At 30.9% G+C, this 2995-nt stretch overlaps 1 protein-coding gene across 1 annotated transcript; it reads left to right on the forward strand.

Moving 5' to 3' along the window:
- Positions 1 to 205: 205 nt before the first annotated feature.
- LOC146884865 (CLAVATA3/ESR (CLE)-related protein 12-like) lies at positions 206 to 1049 on the forward strand. Its single transcript, XM_085675376.1, has one exon. It carries the CDS (start codon positions 282 to 284, stop codon positions 759 to 761), a length of 480 nt encoding a protein of 159 aa, XP_085531502.1. The 5' UTR covers positions 206 to 281; the 3' UTR covers positions 762 to 1049.
- Positions 1050 to 2995: the final 1946 nt, after the last annotated feature.

The following is a 2995-nucleotide window of genomic DNA, read 5'->3' on the forward strand; positions in this document are numbered from 1 at the left end:
TCTTATTTTATTTCATTCCTTCTTTTTTTTTTTTTTCAAGATAGAAGGTAATCTTAATTATACTCATTTTCCCGATGCATCTAGGTTATACAAGAGAATATATAATCATGCATAATTCCAGATTTGACAATTGACATTATGATTCTAAAAGTTGAGTATTTTTTTTTCCCTTTATTTCTAAGGAACTTCCATTGGGAAAAGTGTCTACCTCTACTCCCATATTCCTCCCTCCTCTCATTGAAAATAAACCATGATAAAAGGTACTAAAAACTGAGGTTTCAATGAAAAGACCAATTCACACAGTTTCAACACTCTTCCTACAATTTCTCATCTTAAACCCTTCTCAAAACTCCATCTTCCAAATTCCTTTCTGTCTTAACACTTTCCTCCATATCTTTCCATGCGTCCCCTTCTCACCCTTTGCCACCTCCTTCTCTTCCATCATGGCCTTAAAAATCTCTCGACCACTTCACATTCTTTTATTGTTGTCCCTTCTATTGCTAGTTTTTCATGAGTTTTACAATCTCAACTCCAACATCAACAAGAACCACACCACACAACCAACTCACTCAATACCATCATCTCATCACCTTTTAACAGGCAGAAAATTTCTTGCAACAAAATTTGACTTCTCTCCTTTCTTCAAACACCACCAACCGGGTGTTGCAGCACACCACGATCCTTCAGACACAGAGATTGATCCACGTTATGGGGTTGAGAAGCGTCGCGTGCCAACTGGTCCAAACCCATTACACCATTGATCATGGGTTCATTCTCAGTTCAACCGGACATGTTTTGCAAAAGAAAAAAAAAAAGTGGTTAGTAGTGGAAGCTTCATAATGATATAACCTCATTACCACTAAATTTTTTTTTTTGTTTTGTTGATTAACTTTCTTTTCTTCCCATTTTCCTTTCGTGGTCTATATTGGAACCAGAATTTGATCAAAATTGACCAACTTATATTGTGTATAATATATCTATGATCATCATCATACTGGCACCATGAGATTGTACTTGTATATTTAAGTTCATTTGTTTGATTTGAGTTACCGAAAGTGAATACTATCGATTTTGGAGTTTTCAGTGCATTTTGATTTTTTTTTTTCTGTGGTTACCATGATTTGCTGATTTCTTGAACGTAAAGATTCATGAAAGTTATAAAAAAGGGAAACTAGTGTTGAAACATGAGTAGCTGAGACGGCACAACACATACTGAAAATTTTTAGTTGGAGCAGAATAATGATATATAATAATATGACGCGTTTGGTTAGCGTCAAAGCATGATTTTCTCTCTGGGAGTGAAGATTAATAAACACACTTTCTCGTTGCAAGTCATCGTAAGTGGTTGTGGTCGAGAATGTGAAAGGATTTATCGATCCAACATTGGATTCAAATTTCTCATCAGCCGCATTTTTCTTGATATTTTCTCTCTCTGTATAAACAGTATGTCAACTCAAGAACTGATATGGCCGATTTCATTTTTTTTTATTAATTTATTCACTGGTTTTTTTTTATTAGGAATATAGTTATAGAGAAAAAAAAAATTTACATACGTTCGTCTTGTAATTTTTTTTATTAGATTTTTTCTACTTTTTTCCATTCTTCTCATTTTTCCTTTTTTTTTGGTAAAAATATTAAATATCTATTCAAATTTACCTAAATCTAATTAAGATTGGTTACTTCTTATATTAATATACAAAAAAGAAAAACTCAAATTGAGTCATCACGAATGTTTGTACTAATTTGCAGGAGTGGTTATTTTTTTTATAATTTATATATTTCCTTTTACGTAATTCATAAAAAAAACAATTTTCTTTACTATAATACTTCTTCAGGAGAGGAGGCTAAAACTAAAAAATAATAATTAATATTTAGAAATTAATTACTGATCATAATATATATAGAAATATTTTTCTTGCAACAGATTTTAAATAATCTTTTGTGGTTGAAAAATGTGGATAGACAATTCAATTAAGTAATAATATTTTGAAAAATACAAAATAATTAGAGCGAGCGAATATTTATGAAAAAAAATATATTCACAGAATAAACGTGGAATTATCTTAGGTGCGTTTGGGATACGTTTACATCAGCACAAATGAAAAATTAGGCTTTCTAAAACATGGAAGTAAGAAAAGAATTTTGTGTATTGTTAGTTCAACATATGTTTACTAGATTGTAAATGGAAAAAAAAAAAATACATACCTAACTATGAGTTTGGGGATTTATAAATTTGTGATTGATACTGCTGCATATAGAAAAGCAAGGAGCATGTACAAGCAATGATGGGTTATGTTCCTGAATTAACATTTAAAAGTACTATATATGTGTGTGTTTTTGTCAATGAGACAAGTAACCTCTTTGGTTTCTTCAGATGGAGGTGGGTGGATGTCAATGAACGTAGATATTGTGGGCCAAAAACCATATCTCCATATTAGGGGATAATCATATCAATATATCTTCATTATCACTTCGTTTCCCAATAATATAAATAACAACTTCAAAACTTTGCAAATCGGTAATTTTTTTTTTTATTTCTCATGATAATAAACGCGATTATACATAGTTAAAAACGAACAAGACACGAACCATTGTTTAGGATCATTCAAATTAAAAATATTATTATACACCTTTTACATTTTTAATTATGTCTCCATGAATTTTAACTACCTTGGATGATGCTTTCACATCTTCTTTTATTTGTCTCTCACCATAACACATGTCATTCTATCACCAGCGATCATCACAAAGGACACAGAAATTGTTGATGCAAGGAAGAAACTCAACATAATTGTGCACCTTCTCTACTCCGACATGTTTCAACTGTTCACATGTCCCGAGTCCTGGTGCAATGGGACAAGCTTTCGAGTGAGAAGTTCCTAATTATACATTAATCTTACATTTCATTATGTATTTTACAATTATATATACATTACCTAATTAAATATAATACATATATTTTCAGAAATAAAATTTAATACATATATATAAAGGC

This window comes from Vigna unguiculata, chromosome 7 (assembly GCF_037176805.1).
Source record: "Vigna unguiculata cultivar grain cowpea cultivar isolate G323 ecotype 2 chromosome 7, ASM3717680v1, whole genome shotgun sequence".
Taxonomy (NCBI): Eukaryota; Viridiplantae; Streptophyta; class Magnoliopsida; order Fabales; family Fabaceae; genus Vigna; species Vigna unguiculata.